Below are 21,965 nucleotides of genomic sequence, written 5' to 3' on the forward strand. Positions count from 1 at the left end.
GCTAAAATTCTATCATTATTGCGCTCCCTCACGCTGTTCGAACCCGAATGAAGAAGACGTTTTAAAGAATGTCCCATCTGCTTTGATGTCGTTGATCTACTAGCCTCTGGTATCTGAGAGTCGCCAACGAGTTTTTCGACAGTGTTGTCAAATATCTATTCCGAAGCTGTAGGGGGAGCTCTATAGAGAAACCTGCGAGCAAAAAGTGAGAATACAGCGAAGAAATTCCCGAAACTGCATAGCCCTGCTTTAAGTCACATTTAAAAATTGGCAGAATTGTATTGCTTTGATTAGAAACAAAATATAAAATCAAGCAGCATCTGCAAACAAACAATAATAGCCTACAGAGTTCTCAGAACAAACTTCACTTTCCCTAAACCATTTTCTAAAACTATTCATACTGCTAACTATTAACCTTAATTGAAATCATAAAGCTGTTTTAACTGAAAGCAAACCAGTAATGTTTTTTTGGTTACACTTTATTTTACAGTTCGTGTACTTACAGTATACTTATCCAAGAAAATGCTGGTAATATAAAGTAACTATGAGTTAAAGGGTTAGTTCACCCAAAAATGAAAATTCTGTCATTAACTACTCACCCTCATGTCGTTCATCTTCGGAACACAAATTAAGATATTTTTGATGAAATCCGAGAACTTTCTGATCCCCCAATCTAAGCTCTATAGGCTTAATCTAAGCTCAGTCTGTAAAACCAGGCCCAAATCTAAACTTCATAAACTTCATTTTGTCATTTTTTGTAGTGTGCTTGTGCTTCATTTCTTTTAAATAAATGCCATTGTTTTGATACGTAATGCAAAGATATTTACATTGTGTCTTAAGTGCGCAAATATTTTTGGGGCCACTATGGAATTCATAAGAAAAGACAGGACAGATTTTCTTAGAAAGTGTAAACTATCAATGCACATGCACAGTTGTATATTGCAGACATAGCATACATTGTGTCTAGGGGGCTTTGGGTTTTTGGGGTGGGACTGTCTGTCGACAAACAGATGATACAGCGCATTGCCCCTGGACTGTCCTGCCCTGACAAGTTACTTCATTATAAAGTGAAAACGGCACCATGGGAAAAAGTACTTATACTTTCTCAAACCAAACATTCTCCAAATCCCACAATATCCTTCAGTCATCATTTAATCATCTTGAGAAATATGATCACATTGATGTTTCCAAAACACTCATATTTATGTGACCAACAACAGATTTATGATAATTTCTTAAAGATAAAAGCACTTAAACCGTGTGTTGCGTGTGTAAAGCATGAAAAGTATCTTTTCAGGGGCACATTTCTGTCACAATGATAAACAGCTATCATAATTGTCCGTACATGCAGTCACTGGCCGTCCAAACAAAGATAAACAATGAGAGTGGAGGGCAGTGTCACTCCCCCTGAGTGCAGCAGAAGACGTCTGTTGTTTGTTGGTGTAGTCTTTTCACTGAGCTTTTTGTGTAAAAGACGTGATTTCACCCCTCACCTGCTTCTCGCTGGATCAGATCTGTTCAACCCTGCTTTGAGACAAAGCACAGATTATTGAAAACTAAGCTGCATACAGTGCCAAAAGATGATAAATTACACCGATGATGAATTAATGCCACAATAAGGTCACTGATTCATCCGAGCCTGGTTGAACAAAAGGGCGGCTCGTTTTGTGACAAAAGTGAATGGCTTGGTTCTCCACTGGCCGGACTCTGGGTGTTGAAAAGTGTCAGCTTTGGAAAGCAGCTGAAAGTGCAGATAGATGAATTTAGAAGACACTGATTAAAAATGGGCATTTTGGCCGGCTTACTATAGTTTTGCAAGTGTTTCTGCGCTCCAATACATCTGTTTTAAAAAATATTGTCTGAGAAGAGAAAGCCTAAGGGCAAGACATTTTATCATTAAGGAAAAGAAAGTGCACCTCTTATTTAACCCCATCATGAAAACCTGCACTTTTTCTTTTACATTTTTGTTTTTCTATGTCACTTGAATGGATCAATCCTGCTGAAGTTTATTTACAGTTTTTCAGAATGCTAAAACACATTTCTCGAAACCATTACCCACTTTCCAAAATCGCCCCCTAAACCCTCATTCCCTATGTTAGTCCACTAATACTGTTCACACAGGAGTGAATGAAAAGGAGTGGGCGAATTCGGACAGCTGTTGAGCGTACATCGGTTGTACACTGCAATGTGGGATTGAATAAGCGCACTCAATAACGTCCACTATGGTTTCGGACACCACAACAAATTGCTGTCTCACATTGCAAGTATAGTGTTGTACTGAATATTACTGAATGTCTGTATATTCAGCACTTGCATACTGTAAAATACAGTAGTCCAACTACAAAAGCCAAAAAGGTTTTTTTTTTTTTTTTTTTTTTTTAAACAACTCTAAATGAAAAGCATGTTACAGTAGGCTACACTCAGTTGTGAAACTGCAAAATCAAAGTTAGTGAGAGATTCATTGTGCCTCAGCATCACATCTTCATGTTGGGTCCAGCCTGAGGACTTTGTCCACATCACAGGCAATGTCGTCTCTTTCCAGGCAAAGAGAAAAATCCTCTAGTGTGCGGGATTCAGTCTTGACAACACTGTCCACACCTTGCTCTTTCTCATCCACCATCTCTTACACATACTCTTCCTCCTCTCCTTTTCAAATTGTTTCCCTCTATTGTTCATTTCTACATTCAATGCACCTGTGCATTGTTATTTTGAACAGATGGTTTGATCACATCATTAGAAATAAGTGTGAACAAAGTTTTGCAAAAAAGAGTGCATGATATTTTAAAATGATGAACTGCCTGAACTTGTTTAAGGTTTTACAGAATTTCGACAAATTGGTTTAGGGGTTTAGGGTTTCAGCAACTCAGAAAAAAACAAAATTAGACTCAATTTCTTAGGACTTTCTGCCCTCTATTGGACAACTGTGTATACAACGACCCGAGGGGAAGAAAACCATGACGACGTGTTTCTTCTAGCTTCAGACATTCTGGCTCTGAGTCAGAACAAAATAAACACCGCCTCTGAATCGATATGAAGTCATGGCAGGAAAACAGGAAGTGGAACTAAGCAATGCAACTAAATAAAGGTGGATAGTCAGCATTTAGCGCCGTTACAAAGTAAGTAGCCTAACCATTTCGTTATAGCTATTGTCTAACTGTAACTTTATATTTCGTCTAAATCAACAAATTAATTGAGAAAGCTAAAAAAAGCTGGTTGTGATAGGAATACCATGTACTGTCTAGTAATGCATCTTGTTTGTAGTAAAGCTGCGGTGTAGTTAGGGTTAACGACGTAATACCTTCTTCAATATTATAGATGGCACTCAGAAACCCATGTATCGTGGTGATTGGTGCTGGTGTGGCAGGACTCTCTGCAGCCAAGAAGCTGAAAGAATACGGATTTAATGACGTCACGGTGCTGGAAGCCTCCGAGAAGGTCGGAGGAAGAGTAGCTTCTGCAACTTTTGGTGAATACATTATACCTCATATAGCATACATTATCATTTGAATACCAACACGAATTCAACACTTGACAAATGATAAGAGTATTATAGTAAAAAGTTAATATATAGAAAATGTTTATGCTAATAAGTGCAACAATATAATAACAATGAAATAAATTATTTATTATGTATTATTAATAATAATAATTATAACCGTTAATTATGTTTATTATTTTAGCATCGTTTTAACTTATGATAAATAAAGGTAGGGTTGTGTGCTAAAAGTAGAGGAAACTGTTTCAGGAAACTGAAATTGGTGGACCCATGACTTAGTTTCACTTCCATTAAATAGTCCTCTTTTTTTGCTGTCAAAAGAATGTAGGCCTATCACATGATTTTAAATCCAGTTTAAAGCCGATATTTTACTCTACGTATTTTAAATATATGGGGAATTTCTGTCACTTTACATTTTCTTGTTTTTTTTTGTTTTTTTTGCCTGTTCTGATCCTCTAATGAAGCCATATAGAAGTGTTTTTAGATTATATGCTGAATTTATATCTAACAGTTGGCTATATGTCAATGTCTTTCTTTTTTCATGTCAAAGGGAATGCATGTGTTGATACTGGAGCTCAGTACATCCATGGGGCGTCAGAAAAAAACCCTGTCTACTGTCTACTAAAAAAGTCTGGCCTTCTAAACCAGGTCCCTGACATGGGCACAGAAGCATTTTACAGTAACAAGGGACACAAAGTGGATGCAAACTTCGCCAGACGTGCATATGAAGCTGGGGAGGACATTATTCAACACCGTGGCTTCAACACGGGAAAGAGTTTAGGTGAACACTATGCCGAAAAAACCCAAGGTGTGATTGACAGCTTGCAAGACAAGGATAAAAAAACGAGAATGCAGAGTGTTTTTGCTTTGGTTGGCAAAGACATGCTGATTGATGTTGGAGCTTCAGACCTCCACAGGATCTCTCTTGACTCCTGGCAGTATTATACCAACATGGGTGACAGTCTCAATGTTGCAGGGTATGATGGGTTGAGAAGATGATCTGCATTCATTTGCAATTATTGCAAAATAAGCATTTAGGGTTAATTGTTATATGTCTGTCAGTTTAATGTTTCAGCTTGTAGACATACTACTGGAGGACTTCCCTAAGGATAGTTTGCTGCTGAAAAGAGAAGTTAGTAAGATCAAATGGGATGGAACCTTCTCTGCAGCCCCCTCTCCGACTGCTCACACTGAAGCTGCTTCTGATGAAAAAGTCCGCCAGTACCCAGTTTGCATTGTCTGTGAGAATGGAGAAGAGATTCTAGCTGATCATGTAATAGTGACCATTTCTCTGGGTATGTGTTGATAAGGATTGAGTATTTTGAGGATGATCATGCTGTCTGAAGTGAGACTGGCACATTTATATGTGTGTGTGTGTTTGAAGGTTGTCTAAAAGCTCAAGCTTCCAGCCTCTTCATCCCCTGTCTCCCATGCGAGAAAATGGAGGTCATTGATAAGCTGTGCTTTGGCAGTATTGCCAAGATCTTTCTGGAATATGAAGAGGCATTCTGGGAGAATGAAGTTGGTTCTATCAACCTCATTTATGAGGATGACACGCCTGCCTCAGTATCCACCAATAAAATGCAGTGGCTCAAGAACTTGCAGTGCTTTTCTGTCCTGAGACCCAAAGAAAGGTTAATGTTGCATTAAATGGCAATTCTTTAAAAATGTTAATGTTAAATTAATTCATGCATGTTTACCAGTATAAATGCCATATGAGAAATCTGGATGTACTATTATTCCTAAACAGCAGAACTAATATTAATAGTAAAATGTAGAAAAATCAGTCAATGCCTGTGCTTCAAAAAACATATAATTATTATTATTATAACTGTTTATGGGGCAAAACTTGTTAACGTTTATTAATCTTTCATTTTCTCTTTTCTAGGTTTGGTAATATCTTAATTGGTTGGTGTCCAGGAGACATTGCTGACCTGATTGAAACCATGACAGATGACGAACTCTCAACTGCTGTCACTGATCATCTCAAAATGTTCTTTGGTAAAGAAATCCTCTTTAAAGAGATATCCATATCATTACTTGTATTACTTTTTAATGATATGTCAGTTACTGGACTTCAAATTAATTAAGTTTTTAAAAAGTTAACTTAAAAACTTTTTGTCATCATGTAATATTTTCTGTATTCCCAAGGACATTCAAACATTCCTCAGCCAAAGTCCATTCTTAGCACTAAGTGGCGCAGCAACAAGTTCGTAAAGGGAACTTACGCTTTCCTCCCTGTTGGTGTTGATGGGCAAGTTATGGACACGTTGGCACAACCTCTAGTGGGTTGCCGGTATCCTGGTGAAGTATGTGATATTTTATTTTATTGCCTACCACTATGTTGAATTAAAATTAGTTATGGTTAATTATTTTAATTATTGAAATATGCATTGAGATATAGGCTATTAAGGAGGAGGTTTTCATAAACTAGAAGTATGTTTAAAAAAGGCCCTCCTTTGATTTTGATTTTCTTTGTCATTTAGCACTGACGTATTAAAGTGATTTTCACTTCATTTATTTCAGGATCTTCAGGTCTTGTTTGCAGGTGAGGCAACGATGAAGACTCTTTATGGCACAGTGCAAGGAGCTCTACTCTCAGGACACAGAGAGGCAGACAGACTGGCAGCACATTATAAGAAGACAGCGGCTCCCACTTCCACTACTTCATTGGACAAACAAGTTTAGAGAGTTAAAATCTATTATCTTAAATATAGACAAGCATCCAATAACAGGGAAGTTACCGAAATGATGATGTGATGATAATGATGATGATTGTTTGATCTCAACAAGCCTGCCCCCATGAGGCTGCTGCATGTAAAATAAAACAACTTTGATCATATTTCTTTTGTTACAAAACCTTTTTTATGAGAAAATGACTGAGGCTTTTAGATTTTTACTGATGTATACTGTTCCTTTTTATATTATATAGCTACCTACGTATAAATCAACTAAACGCTTTTGTTTTACGACAGGCTGTGTTTCATACATTATTATTTAATAAAACATTGCATGCTAAATTGTGGTTTAATTAATAAGTTTGGAAAAAGTTGGCTTTGGTGAATCTATTTTATGCACAATAAGAAAGAAAAGGTTTTATTTCTAAATGTGAACTAAAATCCAAAGAAAACAGACAGCGGAACTATTGGAAGCTGCAGTGCAAGTTTCCAGGGGGAGCATTTTATTCTGACACACATCCATGCCGTTTGTTGATGGTGACCTTCTTCATTTCGAAGAGTTGTGCTATTTTCTTCTCACACTTATGAAGGCATTTATTATATAGCCGTTTCCAGGGTTGCAGATATGATCATGACTTTAAATGCAATTGGCCAGCCGTGCAAGAGTTTATTTAGGTAAGTAGTGAACCGATTACTCCTTGAGTTCGCTGGTCTTTTGACATGTGTTGTAACGTTAGTCATTGCATTTACAATTAATTTTCGGGTTTATACATGTAGGTTAAACAAACATACGTTTTACGCGAAGCCAATACACTAATTTACTATTCAAAATACCTGTTCGTGTTTAGTGTCTTACTATTTCCCTTTACAAATAACATAAAACCTGAATCTATCTGACTTCGCAAATGGATGACATCAAGTGAGTAGGGTTCTGAAGCTACAGTGTTTTCATTATTTTTCTATTATACTGCAGCTATTTGAAGCGTAATCATTGATGTTCAAAAATGTTTAGATGTTTAATGTCTTTTTATTGTTTTGCACAGGTGTCTTCAGGCTGTTGTCACCCACAGGTGTTTGCAAGCCACATCCACATTTCACACCACAGTCTTTCAGTCAAACTCCAACAGAACCTGTGTGGTGCGCTTTGGGAGGCAGAAGTATGAGAGGATGTATCCAGTTCTGTTAGTGAGACCTGACGGGTCCACCATCAACATCAGATATAGAGAGCCCAAAAGAATAATGAAGGTTAGTGGTTTATATATATATATCCAAGCAAAATGAAAATCCTGTCTTGAAAATCATGTTGCTGCTGTTATTTTCTCTGAAACACAAAAGTAGAATTTTTTTGAAGACCTGCCATACAATGGTTTGTTCATAATGAAGCCAAGCTTTAAAAAAAGAAAAGAAAAGTACCTTTGTTGTGTGTGTTTTGAGTCAGTTATCATTGACAGCTTTTACTCTTTTGCCAGATGCCCGTGGACATCACCACCCTTTCTGAGGAGGAGAGGAAAATCAGGATGCGGAAAAGGGAACCGAAGAGGGCAGCTAAACAGAAATTGGAGGATTTTGAGGATGATTTCAAAGTTGATGATTACAGCAAATTCTGGAAGAAGAAATGAATGGACTGATGCAGTTGAATGTCGCATTGAGTATTTATGATGTCTCGCATGTACAAAATTACAGTTTTGTTTTTATAAGTCACTCTGTAATTAAAAAAAAATCTTGCAATATTTGTAGTCAGTCTGTCTTTTTATTGAATTTAATTCATTTAGGATTAGATTATTATGCTAAATATCTCCAGAATCCATATATATATATATATATATATATATATATATATATATATGTGTATATGTATATGTGTGTGTCTTCAAATATAAAAAGTAAATTAAGTAAATTAGTGTGCAGCGTCCTCATGTGGTGATGTGTATCTGTCATATAATGAGTAACTCGTGCATTCTCAGCATTCTCTGAAACAGGCTGATTAATTATTAATGAAATCAGCACCTACTTCAAAGTTCACACTTTTCCCTCAGGCATTGTAGAAAATGCCAGCTTTACCTGAGCTTGTAACGGGCACCCCAGAGCCCGAGGTGCCTGTGAAGTTTGTTTTAGAGGCTGCTGATATTGCTGTGGTTGTAGTCTATTTTGTGTTTGTGTTGGCAGTTGGGATATGGGTAAGTGAAAGTCTGCAGCCTCTCTGGCAACATTTGCATTGATGTAGAGAATTTGGTATGTGTATTTTTTGATGCTAGAGATTTCTGATTTGTAGTCCTCAGTCAGAGCCAACCGTGGGACTGTGGGAGGATACTTCTTAGCAGGACGATCCATGACATGGTGGCCAGTGAGTTTTTGTGTCTTTACGGTGTCTACTCTTATTAATAAAGCTGGAAATTTTATTTATCTTGTGCATACCTACAAGGAAGAATCTTGATTTTCAAAGCCTTTGTCTGGAATTACAACCAGGAAAAAGGAAATTATGACGTCTCTGCAAGTCTCATAAAATAATTTATTACGTGTAAACATATTGAGTGAATGTGTAAAGTTTGAAACTAAATTAAATCATATATACAACACTTACACATACTGCACTTAAATAAGTAATATTTTGACAGCTGACTTTGTTTAGTCAGTGTGAAGACATTCTTCTTTCAGCGTGAGTTTTCATAGTTTCCTTTAGTTTTGAGAGTGTTTTCCTAAGGTCTTCTGAATAGCATAATAGTATTGTGTTTCAACAGATTGGTGCCTCTTTGATGTCCAGTAACGTAGGCAGTGGCCTGTTCATTGGATTAGCAGGGACAGGAGCCGCGGGGGGACTTGCAGTCGGGGGATTTGAGTGGAATGTACGGCAGACAAATTATTCCTCATCTTACAAGCTTTCAGTGTTGTTTCAGTAATTACTGATTTCACTTGTTAGATTGCAGTCTTGGGCTAAACAAATATTTGACTGTTTTATTGCATCACGTGCTGAAACAAAACCTTGTATCAGACCTCATGTGTGATTGTTCTGTAGGCAGCATGGGTCCTTATTGCCTTGGGCTGGATTTTTGTGCCTGTATATATTTCTGCTGGTGTGGTCACAATGCCAGAGTATCTGAGGAAGAGGTTTGGGGGTCAGCGCATCCGAATCTACATGAGTGTGCTGTCTCTCATCCTCTACATTTTCACCAAGATATCAGTAAGACTCCTTGTTTAATAAATAAATAAATATATATATATGTGTGTGTGTGTAATTATCAAATATTTGTTATATATTTAATTAAATATATATATTCATAAAAATAATAAAACAAACAAAAACCATTGTAAGGAATGCTAATCTGATACATAATTAGAAAGAAAATACTGTTATACTATTGCTAATATATTATCACAAAACACGTTTTTTGATGATATAACTACGCCAAGTAGCAACAATACAGTATGCTATATGATCTTGAATAAGAGTATACAGCAATGCTGCATAGCAATGTACTACATATATTAAAGTTTATTATAAACTGTGTTCTCTTCAGACAGACATTTTTTCAGGGGCTTTATTCATCCAGGTGTCACTTGGATGGGACTTGTATGTCTCCACCGTTGTGCTGCTAGCCGTCACTGCACTCTATACTATAGCAGGTAATAAAGCCGCACTAATATTTTAGATAACTAATGTCTAAATGTGATTCTAGTTGAAAAGCAGCAACTCTTGTCTTAATGCAGGTGGGCTGACAGCAGTAATCTACACTGATGCCTTACAGACCGTCATCATGGTTATAGGAGCATTTGTCCTCATGTTTATAGGTATAGATCCCTTCTTCCTGAAAAGGTACAATTATATAAATTATTCCTGGGAAAGTAATTTCAAATGAATTTTCCCCGGCAGCATTTGACAAAGTTGGATGGTACGAGGGTTTGCTGGTTCAGTATGAGAAAGCTGTACCTGCTATCACGGTCCCCAACACCACTTGTCATCTTCCTCGGTCTGACGCCTTTCATATCTTCAGAGATCCAGTGACAGGAGACCTTCCTTGGCCAGGCCTGATCTTTGGACTCACGGTTCTTGCCACATGGGTGTGGTGCACAGACCAGGTGAAACAGAATTAGAAGACTATCGGTGCATTATGACTTTACAGTTTAAGCAACAAATAGGTCTCTTTAAGCTTAAAAACTGTTTTACATCAAGCAATTGCATCTATTTATTGTTTGAAGGTGATAGTGCAAAGGTCTCTGTCTGCCAAAAACTTGTCCCATGCCAAAGGTGGTTCGGTACTCGGTGGCTACCTCAAGGTCTTCCCTATGTTCTTCGTTGTTATGCCAGGAATGATCAGCAGAGCTCTTTACCCAAGTACGCTCAGTCGTTCTTGCATTTCTCCTATAGATTTATGGTCTGGATTCTAAAAAGTTACGAACATTTATTAAACCAATGACAAGGGGTTTATGTTCTTTTAATGAACTATCCCCACCATTCATTTGGTTGAATGTGAAATATCTGTTTTCGTGGTATAATGTGATGATGTTTGTGTATTTTCTAGATGAAGTAGGATGTGTGGATCCTCATGAGTGTCTGAAGATCTGTGGGACCCGTGTTGGCTGCTCTAACATTGCTTACCCAAAGTTAGTTGTGGAGCTCATGCCAGTGGGTATGACAATCTTTTTCATTTAGTTGAAATTTTCCTTTGTCACCTATATAGGATCATTTGTCAAAAATGAAAAGCTAACATGTTAACAAAAATGTTAACAAACTAACAATTCTATTTTTTAATAGAATATATAGTATCATAATTTTATATATATAATATACGGCTCAGACAGTAGCAATGTTGTCTCACAACAAGAAGATCCCCAGTTCGAGTCCCTGTGTGTGTGTGTGTGTGTGTGTGTGTGTGTGTGTGTGTGTGTGTGTGTGTGTGTGTGTGTGTGTATTTGCTCATGTTTCTGTGATAGGTATGTTTAGGGGTATATCATTAACCTGATATAAAATCAATGGAAGTCTATGCAATGTCCTCACTAATATAGTGAAACAAACGTGTGTGTATAATTATAATAAAATATTTAAATTATGTATCTATCATAAATTATAATATTATAATGTAAATATTTAAGCCTCTATATTTACGTTTTATCTATTTTGAAAAGAAATGTTAATGTTACTTTTGCCAGAATTTCTCAATTTTATGCTTGTTTCCTACCCATATCTTTTATCTTTAGATATGATTTTGATGAGCAGAGGCAGAGTGGCACTTTAAATCAGAAATGGAAAAATATAGTTCAAATTACTTTTTATATTCAAAGTCTATATTCTTAATAGACTTGGTAATATTAAAAATTCTTAAGTCTATAATGCTCCTGCAAAAAATTAGTGCATCACTTAGCAGATAAGTTGCTGTACAACATCTTGTTTCTCTGATATTCCTATTGTTCTTGTTATACTTATCTATTCTTTCTTTCACTGTCATTGTTTTGTAGGTATGAGAGGTCTGATGATTGCAGTAATGATGGCAGCGCTCATGTCCTCTCTCACCTCTATATTCAACAGTAGCAGCACTCTGTTTACCATGGACATTTGGCAACGAATCCGGCTCCGGGCCTCTGAGAGAGAGCTCATGGTAGTGGGCAGGTAGTTACTGTTAAATGCTTTGTGGAAAAACAATTTCATTTTGGACACATTTGTACACAAGTATCTAAAAGAAATGAATGGTATCATTATATGCATACAAACTAGTTTAACGAAAGTGGAACTGATCCACCAACATTCCTCTGCAGTTTACCACACCAGGGGCCTATACCATGAAGCTGGTTTAGGTGGCTAGCCAGCTATGTTTCAGTTTAGTTTCCGCCAACCCCGGGTTTTAGGTACTATGAAAGTAGCTTGGCTTTAATCGGTGTTCGTTGCCATGGTATCTTACGCTGCACGGCTAACCTGCTCCGATGCAGGTTATGTTCTGGATTCAAGATCTCAGACTGAAGTTTGACCAATCAGCTGAGAGCAAAGAAACATAGGTGACATAACTTATTCCCAGTGTCTGTTGCAATGACTTCACCTTTTCTTACAAATCCGGTGGACATCTCAGCGCAAATTGTTTGACGAGCACTTCGTAGAGAAAGAGTTTTTAGCATGACAAAATCCCCTTGCCTTTCCTGATAGTTATTTACGAAAGATACAGATTTTTGCCGGGGAAGCAATGTCTTATCTTTGCAAACTTCTTGAGCCGCACATAAAGAATTTAACACGTCGAATTCATGCACTTACTGTACCGCAAATATTGCGTTGCGTTTTTTTTTTGCAAGTGGTACATTCTTGCACGGTGGGTGACGCACAGAAGCTAGGGGAAAACACGGTTTGCCAAACCATTCGCAAGGTCGCTCTGCAGGAGTATGAATAGTTTCATTAATAGTGTTCCCCGGACATTTATCGACCATATATTACACATATAGGATACACATACATATATACATACATAATTTTACATAAATATAGAACGTATTTTTTCAACTTACACATTAACAATCAGCAATCTTTCTCCAACAGTCTTCTCTTGCTTTGGCAGCAGAGACCGTATTGTTTCGAGCTTGAAATACATATTTAAATTCATCGTAATTCTGAATGATTATCTCTTGCTCCTCCGCGGAAAAATATATCGCTCTCGCTCTACCCGCGATTGGTTGTTCAGTGTCGACGTCACTCTTTTATGTGCACACGCGCGTGGAGTAATCATAGCCTGAGTTGACAGAGAAAGTTGATGAGCTGCATCATGGTACCAATAAAGCCTGATTGCATCGGTTTGGTTTTGTCAACTCAAAACTAATCCTGTAACCCCAAGTTTGTTCAGCTACCTTCATGGTACAGGCCCCAGGTGGATAACCACATCGTATAGGTTTTGCTGACCTGTTTTTTGGGTCATAAAGGCACAGCACATGTACAACACAGCTCAAATCAATTAGATATACTTTGTATGCAAACTGAAAGTGAAGGTAATGAAGTATAACCTTTTCCAAAATATACACTGAACAGCCTTAGTCTTCTGACTTATATGCTGTCTTACTAATTGCTGCTGTTTATTTACATCTACAGGGTGTTCATTTTATTGCTAGTGGCCCTGAGCATTGTGTGGATTCCTATCATTCAAACAGCCAATAGTGGACAGCTGTTTGACTACATTCAGGCCATCACTAGCTACCTGGCACCTCCCATCACCGCCTTGTTTATTATGGCCATCTTCTGGGGGCGAGTAAATGAACAGGTGAATTAAATATGTTTTAGCTGATTTGTGCTTATGCAATAAAGTGAAAGTTAAATATCTTATAACATTCAATGCATTACTTTTAAGAAGATTGTAAAACATCCAAGCGAAGCTGCTTTCTTTTATCTTGCACAGGGTGCTTTTTGGGGTTTGATGGTGGGACTTGCAGTTGGCACAGTGAGGATGGTAATGGAATTTGTCTATAGCACCCCGTCATGCGGACAGAAAGACCTGCGTCCCGCCCTGCTGAAAGATGTGCACTACCTGTATTTTGCTCTAATCCTTTTTGGACTGACAGCTCTGATCATCACAGCCGTCAGCCTCTGTACTGCGCCTATTCCAGAGCAACACGTAACTATCAACTGCAAACACATTTAAATATTTATTTTTATTACACAGCTCTCTGAAATGATTAATTGTGATTGTTCGGTCGCAAAATTATTTCCTGATAATGACCACCAAGGCCGTAGCTGTGGTATCAGGGTTGCAGGTTGTTACTCTGGCTCCCCTTGAAATCGCTTTTTTCTTCCCCTTCGGTTGAAATTGTGCTCCGGGTCCCCCTCGGTGTCCACTCCGGTGGCCCTTAGAAACTACATATTTTATTTATTTATTTATACTGCAACAATACTGCATCAGTATTAATAGTAGGTCTACAGTAATATTGTCAAAGTGTTCATCTTGTTGCTAGAACGATTGTTTTGTACACTTAATGGATTATAAAGAGGTACGATTTTAAAAAGGTTTCTGCTCAAATCAGTATTGATGTACATTATCCCTTCCATATCCATTTGTATAAGACGCTTACAAAAAGGAGATAAAAGGCATGTACCCAGGCCATTACCTATCTAAAAAGGCATTTCCATGTATTTATATTGGTTTAAAATTAAGAAAATGGCATATAACAGACTAACCCTAACCCTAACCCTACACCTAAGAACATTTTGCATTCTTAGTTTTAATTTAATTAATTTATGAACCATTTTATTCTCTATTAATGTCCACAAAAGGAGATTCTGCTGCCCAAAACTGATCTAGGCCAACGCAACATGTGCACTAACAAAGACTACCTCAATTTTGGAAATTAATTTATAAAGACAAGACTATTTAATTTCTTTATTAGCATAAAAAGCAAAGAAAGCATGTACAGTTTTTATTTATATATTTACATACACAACATGTACATCATTTATGATGATATTTGATCAGTAACACACACTGAACATGAGCTAATATAACACTCATATTTTATTTCAGCTTGTTCGTTTGACCTGGTGGACAAGACACAGTAAGAAGGAGCGTGTAGAGCTGGAAGACCCCTGGGCTAGAGGCTCTGAACCAGCAGGCTCTGATCCCAGCACTACTGAGTCAGAGGGGTCGGATGAGGACATGCCTGCATGGTGGAAGCGTGCTGGAATGTGGCTGTGTGGTCTCTCCCATGTGGCTAAACAAGAGATAAGTCAGGAGGAACGGCAGGCTCTGGAAAAGAAACTCACAAGTATTGAAGAAGACCACACCTGGAAGACTGTCTGCAATGTCAATGCCCTCATTTTACTCACTGTCAATGTCTTTCTTTGGGGGTACTTTGCTTGAATATACTGTAAAGTTCTGAATAGCATTTTTTTCTGTAAGAACCTCAGCAATTAAAACACATGTAGATGTTTGCTCTCATTTTATATACTGCCAGTGTCTTTCTTCACTTTAATGTACAATTAAACTTGTGAATTGTTTCAAAAAGAATATCTGAGTCAGATTTTTAATTTTAAAAGTTTATTAAAAGCAGTTTAATGGCACAATTATAATTAGATGTATAGAAAAATATATAACATAATAATTTGGGGTTTGTAAGACACTTCATTTTATCGATTTGCTTGCACTGACACTATTGGATGAGAACAAAACTGGAAATGACTTCTCATATTTGATGAAGTTTGTGTTATTTTCCTGTTTAAAGCTGCTTGAAACAATCTATTTTGTATACATTGCTATATAAATAAAGGTGACTTGACTTGACCTGAATAATTTCTGCTGTGTCATAATGACAAAATTTAACATAGGTAAGATTCCACTACATCAAGTTCTCAACCAGGGGGTGGGGCATGGCCAGGCCGTAAGATGACTTTAAATTATATACTTATTTATTATCATTATTCAAAATAAGTCTTAAGATAATGCAAATTTTAAAAAAAGGAAAACAAAAAAGATTATATATTTTTTATTTTTATTTGTTCGCTCATGCAGTGTAGAAATGAAAAGAAACTTGAGACTCCATTCGGGATTCATGCTTCACTTTTGGGTTCTGTTAATGAAGAACCATTACTGTTATCATTACTGCTGCAGTAGCGCCAGAGGAAAGATCTCAGCCTAACGTTACATGGGATCCTTTGAATATTGTGTTGGACAATGGGGGGCCTTTTAGTCAAAAAGGTTGAAAGTTGCTGTTAAATGAATTATATATTTTATATATTTAAATCCACCTCCGGTTGATCCTTGCCAGGTTTTCCCATATACTCATTGTGGGCGTGAGTCTCTCTACTCTAACCTCCTCTCTCTACTTGAATGAACTACAAGTGCAAAGTCATACTACACTGTTTAGTGTATGCGAGAGAGAAGGAAACACTGTCCCGAGGGTATTTTGTTTTAGTTAATAGTTTCATACAGACAACACATTTTCCAGTCACCGATTTTCACTGAGTAATGGAGTCTCATGTAAACGCGAAACGGCTTTTTAACCACGCAACAACCCTGAAGCTTCACACGGGAAATTTAGTCAACCGCAGTCGACTTAAGAAGAAATGTCCGTCTTCGCCTAGTGAGGAGGTAAGTGACATGGGTTTGCAGTGCTTATAGTGCATCTTGGTCCACCTTGGCAGCACAGGCCTGACATGTTTTGTAGTATGATGTTGTTCGGTCAATGAGTTTAACCACGGTCACCCCCATTATTTATGTTTATAAGGTCGTCGTTGCTGTTGGAAGTCCGATTCTTTTTTGCGCATCGGCTCCTTCGAACGGTTCAGTTTGCCGAACCGGTTCACGGATTCATTTTATTTTATTTAAGTGTGTGTTCCTCACACTCACACGGCAGCTTGAGTGTCAGCTTGAGCTTCAAGTACTTTTTAAAGTAAATATGGTTAAATACGTATATTTTAAATATACATTCTAAATTGTGGGTATCATTTGGATTTTGTGTATATTTGTTTTGTTGGTGATTAACCTAATTTTACTTTTCACCGATATATTTTTATACCTGCTCGAAAAACCTTGTGATATGTTTCTTTGTGTATGGCTCCAACATGACACCCACCTACAGTGGAAATATCTGCACATCGGTTCGATCAAATTATTAATTAAATAAGAATCGGCTCACAAGAACGAATCCTAGGCGAGAATATGTGATCTTTGGCCTGCTTCCATTAATGACGTCACTGACTAGTTTGCCTCGTGCTGCTCATGACATGAAACTATGCAAAATGTGGCTTAAGCCATATGCATCTCACTGTTGTTGCATACAAATTCAAATGATCATGTCTTTGTTCTGGCATCTCGTAATGTAATGTAATGTTAATCTGTGTGTGTGTGTGTGTGTGTATATATATATATATATACATATATATATATATATATATATATATATATATATATATATATATATATATATATATATGTACTCAAGGCCACAATGGTGCTGTGAATTTCTATATATAATTTGTGACCATGAGTAGTAGTTGTGCACACAAGCAATGCTTCTGCCTAATAACACTCATTCATAGACCTATTAGAGAAAGTGTACAGTATGTGACATGACCTGACCTGACATGCTGGAATGAAGTATACATTGATTCACGCCTTTAACCTCAACAGTTGACAGACAAATGACTGTGCATTTTTATATACGGGCCAAACCCTTTCTGACATCCCATCATAAAAATTAGGCTTATTCATCAAGCCCACGCAAGTGGATTAGTAATGTAGCTATATGATAATGTGTTTTTATGAAATATGTAGGAAATAAGTTCATGTCTTGATGTAAGAGTTGATGCAAATATGACTTCCTTCTTACATAACTTTTGACCAAATATATATATACACACACACATCACACACGCACCTTTTTAATTATTAACTATATTTTTGCATTTCATTTAATGGTTTTCATTTCATTTTTATTAATTAAATGAATTCATAATTAAACAGTATATTGAAAAATATTATTATTTTAGAATATGAAAAACTATAATTAATATTATAATATAAATAAACTATAATTAGCTAATAATTGGTATTATGCCAAAAATCCTACTGGGCCAAAACTTAGTATGTACACCTGATCTGTGTTTGGAGAAACACCCAATAGTTAGTATTACAGATAATGTAAATGTCTTTTCTCAAAAACTGAGAAATGATTCGGGCAGGGAAGTTGCCACAATGTTTTTTTATTTTATTTTTATGTTTCAAAATGTTTGGTTTGTTGCCTGTCCTGTTTTTTGTAATGTTTTCTAACTCAATCCACAGCTTCAAGACTGCATCCAAGGCACACTGAGCGAGTGGTTTGCCGCAATGCCGTCATCACTTGACTCGGTAAGACCTTGCACGACACTTATTATGAAAGTGAAAAACGAAACCTTGAGAACTTGTAAACAAGCCATTTTAAACTAAACATATGTCATCTTTGACATATTAAAGAGTTTGGTTGCATGAAGAAGTAGCCAAAATGTTGTCAGACTCACTGAACATAAACAGTTGAGCACTCTGTGGATTGTGGGAAAGCGAAACGTCTGTCTCGTTGCACCAGTAAAGCATACATAGGCACTGGGATGAAAAGACAGTTGTTATGGTGATTGTTCATGGCATGGGGCCGGTGTGCCTCTGCTCGGGCTTATTCTGCTCAGTGAGTAGGGAGTAAAGGTCTTAGCACACAAAAGCTGAGGCTTATTATTGACGCATTCCTTTCATGCAGTCCATTAACAAGGTGTCTAATGTTCTCACATGCAAAGTAAAGTGACCGGGGAGCTTCATAGACGCAAGAGTGCAAAACATGATGCAACTATAATGAATAATCCAGTTACTGACTGGATACTTTCCATGAAAGTATGGTTGTGCAATTCAGTAACTGCTGTTTTTCTTCCTCAGGAGCTTCCCATTGTTCTGGACTGCACCATTCCAGAAAACACAGAGGCCATCACCCCAGAGGAGAGAGAGGAGCTGAAGGTGTCTGGTGAGGATTACCGGTCCTTAGTGCGTTCAGACAGTATCGCTGTTGCCATGCTTGTGCATGCTTGAAAATATGTTTATGTTTATCTTTACAGTCAAGCTTTTTCTCACTGAGTCGCACTGCTCATCAATTAGAAGTGCAGTAGACATGGGTAAGTTCTGCTAAATATGATGAGCTATACACTATTATTATTCATATGTTTGATGGGTAAAACTGATTATGGATAAGGGTGAGTTTCTTACCCGAAACTAACTGAATTTTGAAAGAAAAATTCAAAAGGCTGTATGAAAATTTAGAGTGCCCCATTATGCTCTTTTGAATATTACCTTTCATGCAGTGTGTAATATATATAGGGGGTTTTGTGAATGAAAGGTCTGCAAATTTTTAAAGATCAAAGTGCACCACAAATACAATTATTGTCTCCTAAAAGAAAGAATCGATTCCGAACTGCTGAAACGAGGAGTCAGCCATTCCAGCCTCACTTCCTGTTGTACACCTACGTAACACTAACAATCAAAGCAGAAGAGGCTCTCGGAAAGCAGGGGTTTAAAGAGACTGAATCTTCGAATGAACCGTTTTCAGAATATTTGAGAAATGAGGTGATGTGCAATGTATATTATGAGAAAATTAAAGTGTTTTTTGATCTTGGATGCATGTAACGTATTATAGGAGACCTCCAAAACAAAATTACAAACCTTTAAAAAAAGCTATTAAAAATCTATTATTTCTCTTAATAGGGGCACTTTAAGAGAAAATTAGTAGTCTCCAAACAAGGACTTAAATGGGGTCACTTATAATCATCATGGTGAATTATTATTTACTTTAATTAGTTTTTATGATCCCTGTCTGAACAAATAATTATTTAATAAATAATGTTGTCAGACTCATTAAAGTTTGACTTATTATTTTTGAATTATTATTTTTGAAATAATTTTTCAACTAATAAATTGTTCACCCCCTTAGAATGTAAAATCAGCAACATCCTCCTGATCAGACTAATTTGAGAAGTTTGCCATTCAAATGTGCTTAAGTTGCAGCATTTTTGATCAAGCCAATTATTCAATATATACACTTCTGCTTTTTGAAAGAAGTCTCTTATATTCACCAAGGCTGCATTTATTTGATAAAAAATACAGTAATATTGTGAATATTTTGCTTGAATTGTCAGCATCATTACACCAGTCTTCGGTGTCAGAAATCATTCTAATATGCTGATTTGCTGCTCAAGAAACATTTTTTATTATTATTATCCATGTTGAACACAGCTGTGGTGCTTAATATTTTTGTGGAAACCTTGATACTTTTTATTCTTTGATTAATAAGTTCAGAAGAACAGCTTTTTTACTGTTTACTGTCTTTACTGTTACTTTTGATTAATTTAATGAATCCATGCGGAATAAAAGTATTCAATTATTTTTAAAAATGACTGCGTCCAAAATTTTGATCAGTAGTGTGAATATTAATTTCGGATAATTTGACTAATCCCCCTCTGTGATGTTCAGCTTGTCTTTCGTTAGGCGTAACTCAGCTGGACTCTGTGATCATTGCTCCACCTTCTCTCCCTGAGGGTGAGGCACAGACGCTGACCCACCTTCAGCCGCTGTGGGAAGAGCTGGAGAGTCTTGTGCAAAGCCAGAAAATTGCTGCCATCGGCACGTCGGACTTGGACAAAACCCTCCTAGAGCAGCTCTATAACTGGGCTCAGGTCTGCAATGAGTGTGTATTTTGTGATAAACAATGTACAATGGATTTGAAAAGTGATTTTTATTTTTATTTTAAATTTGTACTCTTTCATGCTATGCAGATAAAGCCAAGCAGTAATCAGGTGAATCTAGCCTCCTGCTGTGTGATGCCTCCAGACCTCACTGCATTTGCTAAAGAGTTCGACATTCAGTTGCTAACACACAATGACCCCAAAGGTGTGTATTTTGTACTGAGTCACTGAGCCAATGACTGCGTGCATGAGCTGGTTCTGCCTTGTAATCATGAATTGGCATGAGCAATAGTGGAAATCTAATGTTGCCAATCTTTCTTTTTGTGTCTAGAGCTAATCAGTGCCGCAGGCTTCCAGGAAGCAGTCCAAGGGAGCAGTAAGGACCTGCAGGTGGCCGACTGGAGGCTGGAGTGGGTCTTACGGTACTCCATCATCGTCAAGAGCAGAGGCATCATAAAAGCAAAGGGTTACATTGTTCATGCTAAAAAGAGCAGCGACCATTAACATGTCCTGTTTGAACAGGTTTTTTTGGTTTCCTGAAATGTATTCCACTTAATTTAGGGAGCTACTAAAGCATTGATGCATATTTTACAAGGGGGTTTTCTCAACCACTAAAGTGAATTAGAATTTTCCAAGGAGCAAACATTCACTCCACCCACATAACAGATTTTTCCTCATGATTAAGAATATTTAGACGGCTATCTGTTCTTGTAGATAAAAGTGCCTCTTTTTCCTGACTTGGCCTGGTTGAATTCCCAATATTTATCCAAAGGGTAAAACATTTATATAAAACAATGGGATGGCAGATTAAGGAGCTTCAAATACCAAAAGGTTGTTTTTGTTAATTATACAAGTACTTACATGGGCAGAGGCACTTGTTTTCAGAAAGATTTGTAGAAGAGATACACCTTGGAGAATTTTTCCATTTTATTTAAAAATGTTTACCCCAATTTTTTTTAAAAGAGTGGGCCATTTAGTTTTAGATTTTTTACTTTAATTTTAAATGTCAAATTTTTTATCTTGCTGCCTTTTTAAGTTTGTATAATTTATTTTGACTGATGCTTTGCATGGAATGTTCAATAGATGTTGCCTGTTGTCAATGGATGATTCTCTTTTGCACCCCTTTGTAAACTAAATGCTTTGCTTATCTGAGGTAAAATAAATGTTCAAATATGTAACTCTATGGGATGCTGTAACATGCATGGCATGAACGGCATTAATTCATTGTATATAAAAACACTGGAAAATTCCACACTTGAAGGAAAATAATGATTATAGTTCCAATATCTAATGGATAGACAGAATATATATTTTTACTTGTGTTATTTATTCATTGTAATTACGATTCCTGTTGGATCCAATCATATAAGAGTTTTTTCATGTACCATACATCATGTAATTACTATTTTCAAATGACTATAATCCCATATTGTGTTAAACATATTGAATTTGGTTTATAAACTTGAAAATGAACATGGACTGGCATTGAGTTTTCATTTATTTCAATGTTTTATGTTGGATTCAGACAGCGAAAAAATTGAAAAGGTGTGACATTTAGATTTTTTTATTATAGTATTTGAATCTCTATAGTGTCTATTAAGATCACAATAGGACTTGGTTAACCAAGACACCGATCCATATC

At 36.8% G+C, this 21,965-nt stretch overlaps 4 protein-coding genes across 4 annotated transcripts; all 4 read left to right on the plus strand.

Annotated features, from left to right (window-relative positions):
* Window positions 1-2,695: 2,695 nt before the first annotated feature.
* On the plus strand, window positions 2,696-6,513 carry paox1 (polyamine oxidase (exo-N4-amino) 1). The gene is made up of 8 exons (XM_081348339.1): window positions 2,696-3,116; window positions 3,316-3,466; window positions 4,047-4,473; window positions 4,559-4,791; window positions 4,881-5,130; window positions 5,385-5,497; window positions 5,648-5,805; window positions 6,023-6,513. Exons 2-8 carry the CDS (start codon window positions 3,316-3,318, stop codon window positions 6,182-6,184), a joined length of 1,494 nt encoding a protein of 497 aa, XP_081204465.1. The 5' UTR covers window positions 2,696-3,116; the 3' UTR covers window positions 6,185-6,513.
* A 137-nt stretch (window positions 6,514-6,650) lies between these two features.
* On the plus strand, window positions 6,651-7,896 carry mrpl55 (mitochondrial ribosomal protein L55). Its single transcript, XM_081348340.1, has 3 exons — window positions 6,651-6,849; window positions 7,218-7,419; window positions 7,644-7,896. The coding sequence occupies exons 1-3, from the start codon at window positions 6,800-6,802 to the stop codon at window positions 7,791-7,793; spliced, it is 402 nt and encodes a 133-aa protein (XP_081204466.1). The 5' UTR covers window positions 6,651-6,799; the 3' UTR covers window positions 7,794-7,896.
* A 326-nt stretch (window positions 7,897-8,222) lies between these two features.
* slc5a9 (solute carrier family 5 member 9) lies at window positions 8,223-14,990 on the plus strand (the record flags this gene model as incomplete). Its single annotated transcript, XM_081348342.1, has 13 exons — window positions 8,223-8,351; window positions 8,447-8,518; window positions 8,913-9,017; window positions 9,188-9,352; window positions 9,690-9,795; window positions 9,880-9,960; window positions 10,043-10,248; window positions 10,369-10,504; window positions 10,692-10,799; window positions 11,626-11,776; window positions 13,232-13,400; window positions 13,536-13,751; window positions 14,655-14,990. 13 exons carry the CDS (start codon window positions 8,223-8,225, stop codon window positions 14,988-14,990), a joined length of 1,980 nt encoding a protein of 659 aa, XP_081204468.1.
* Window positions 14,991-15,904: 914 nt separating this feature from the next.
* gclm (glutamate-cysteine ligase, modifier subunit) lies at window positions 15,905-21,943 on the plus strand. The gene is made up of 7 exons (XM_081349355.1): window positions 15,905-16,217; window positions 17,910-17,975; window positions 18,528-18,612; window positions 18,704-18,760; window positions 20,112-20,314; window positions 20,414-20,528; window positions 20,655-21,943. Exons 1-7 carry the CDS (start codon window positions 16,095-16,097, stop codon window positions 20,825-20,827), a joined length of 822 nt encoding a protein of 273 aa, XP_081205481.1. The 5' UTR covers window positions 15,905-16,094; the 3' UTR covers window positions 20,828-21,943.
* Window positions 21,944-21,965: the final 22 nt, after the last annotated feature.

The sequence above is a fragment of the Scardinius erythrophthalmus genome (assembly GCF_964197995.2).
Source record: "Scardinius erythrophthalmus genome assembly, chromosome: 20".
In the NCBI taxonomy this organism is placed as follows: Eukaryota; Metazoa; Chordata; class Actinopteri; order Cypriniformes; family Leuciscidae; genus Scardinius; species Scardinius erythrophthalmus.

What these genes read in the sequence shown, in the direction of transcription:
- paox1 (XM_081348339.1), top strand. Translation starts at nt 3,316, where the DNA reads ATGGCACTCAGAAACCCATGTATCGTGGTGATTGGTGCTGGTGTGGCA. An exon ending in GACAGTCTCAATGTTGCAGG is followed by an intron (nt 4,474 to 4,558) that starts GTATGATGGGTT and finishes TATGTCTGTCAG; the next exon opens with TTTAATGTTTCAGCTTGTAG. An exon ending in GTTGCCGGTATCCTGGTGAA is followed by an intron (nt 5,806 to 6,022) that starts GTATGTGATATT and finishes CATTTATTTCAG; the next exon opens with GATCTTCAGGTCTTGTTTGC.
- mrpl55 (XM_081348340.1), top strand. Translation starts at nt 6,800, where the DNA reads ATGATCATGACTTTAAATGCAATTGGCCAGCCGTGCAAGAGTTTATTT. An exon ending in CCGTGCAAGAGTTTATTTAG is followed by an intron (nt 6,850 to 7,217) that starts GTAAGTAGTGAA and finishes TGTTTTGCACAG; the next exon opens with GTGTCTTCAGGCTGTTGTCA. An exon ending in AGCCCAAAAGAATAATGAAG is followed by an intron (nt 7,420 to 7,643) that starts GTTAGTGGTTTA and finishes CTCTTTTGCCAG; the next exon opens with ATGCCCGTGGACATCACCAC.
- gclm (XM_081349355.1), top strand. Translation starts at nt 16,095, where the DNA reads ATGGAGTCTCATGTAAACGCGAAACGGCTTTTTAACCACGCAACAACC. An exon ending in TAGAAGTGCAGTAGACATGG is followed by an intron (nt 18,761 to 20,111) that starts GTAAGTTCTGCT and finishes TGTGATGTTCAG; the next exon opens with CTTGTCTTTCGTTAGGCGTA. An exon ending in AACACACAATGACCCCAAAG is followed by an intron (nt 20,529 to 20,654) that starts GTGTGTATTTTG and finishes TTTTGTGTCTAG; the next exon opens with AGCTAATCAGTGCCGCAGGC.